The sequence below is a fragment of the Coffea eugenioides genome, chromosome 2, assembly GCF_003713205.1.
Source record: "Coffea eugenioides isolate CCC68of chromosome 2, Ceug_1.0, whole genome shotgun sequence".
NCBI classification, from domain to species: domain Eukaryota; kingdom Viridiplantae; phylum Streptophyta; class Magnoliopsida; order Gentianales; family Rubiaceae; genus Coffea; species Coffea eugenioides.
Genome location: NC_040036.1, coordinates 43,400,717 through 43,402,120, shown reverse-complemented (window position 1 = coordinate 43,402,120; position 1,404 = coordinate 43,400,717). Strand labels below are relative to the sequence as shown.

Sequence of the window (1,404 nt, the reverse complement as noted above, 5' to 3'; positions counted from 1 at the left end):
TATTTCAATTGAAACGTAATTGACAACTAGTTGAAATGACAAAAAACAAAGAAAAAGAAAATATTATTCAATCAACTCAATGACATATAGTTGTTTATATTATAATAGAATATTTAATTAACTATTTTAATTTATCAAATATAAGTATTGGGCATTAGGTGATGAACAAATTTTTAAAAAAAATTTTATTGTAATTTTAAAATATATTATATTTTTTATCCACGCACAACCGGCTATCTCCTGTGGTACCCAGATATCCTTCTTTGTGCGTCCCCACTCCCCACACAGCACAGTTGGCCTTCTTGCATTGCTTCTACCTACTATGGGCAGAAAAGGTGAACTTTCCACCTTAGACGTAACCTATATATATATATATACCTGGTGACCGAAGCATATGCCCAGAACTTTCTTCTTCATGGAATCCAATTGTTTGAGCAGATTGAGAAGCCTGCAGATCCAGACATCAGTCCCATGAGCATCACTGAAACTTCCAGTGATGACAAACCCATCAAACTCTTTAATCTCTTCGTCATCAGGGAACTCACCATTGGCCACACGAAACACCTTCCAGGTTTCACCTTCTTCCCCCAGCATTCTCACGAAAGCTCCAAAGTGCTCTCCATAAATCTTCTTCACGTTCTCGGAATCATCCGCACACAGCAGAACCCCAAACTTCTTGCCACCCATTCTTAAATTTATATGAGGAGATTGTGGAAGTGTGGGGAAATAAGACAACTACAGCTTTGATTGGAGACGGTGAAAATTTAACCAAAATCACAATGAACAGGAGATTCCCTGAGTTCGAAACTTACGAAACTGCCACTGTTTGTAAGGACTTCTGACTGCGATTTATGCTTTCTACTTTTGCTTTAGTAGGATCACAACATTTCAGCTTTTTTAACGTGTAAATGGTGAATTTTAATGAAAAGGTGACTAGTAAAAAGCAGAGTGGAAAAAACAGGGGACATCAGAAGCCTTCCTTTTGTTTCTTTTAACTTCTTTCTTTTTTCTTCACTACACTATAGAACTTCACCATTTGTCTGTTGCAGTTCATTGAAACTCTCCTTTTAATGCAGCAAAGAAGCCTTCTAGTAGGTTTAGACAAGTCTATTCCAATTATTTAGGTGATATGGCTTTGTGTTTCAGAAACTTTATTAGCTAGAATTTGATATCAATATTGTCTATGTTATTGAGTGCGTGTGTGTCATGGTACTACAGTTAGATAAGAATGGGTTTATCTTAGTTTTATTGTACTGAATGGAATGTATGAATTAAATAATCTTAATAATGCAGGACGATGTGTTAAATTGTAGTAGTACTCCAAAGAGTATAGATTGCTGCAAGAAGCAAATGAGCTTGAAGAATTGAAGTATTGAAATTCGAAAGCCACTGTAACTGTGTAGA

General features: G+C 35.8%; 1 protein-coding gene across 1 annotated transcript; it reads right to left on the bottom strand.

Annotated features, from left to right (window-relative positions):
* Nucleotides 1-233: 233 nt before the first annotated feature.
* Nucleotides 234-687, bottom strand: LOC113759770 (gamma-glutamyl peptidase 5-like). The gene is made up of 2 exons (XM_027302345.1): nucleotides 379-687; nucleotides 234-317 (listed from the first exon to the last, which is right to left on the bottom strand). The coding sequence occupies exons 1-2, from the start codon at nucleotides 685-687 to the stop codon at nucleotides 234-236; spliced, it is 393 nt and encodes a 130-aa protein (XP_027158146.1).
* Between the last annotated feature and the right edge of the window lie 717 nt (nucleotides 688-1,404).

Bases quoted from the DNA above. Each gene is read 5' to 3' on its own strand.
- LOC113759770 (XM_027302345.1), bottom strand. From the start codon at position 687: ATGGGTGGCAAGAAGTTTGGGGTTCTGCTGTGTGCGGATGATTCCGAG. The intron at 318-378 runs GTATATATATAT...TGCCCATAGTAG, and splicing joins GCATATGCTTCGGTCACCAG to GTAGAAGCAATGCAAGAAGG.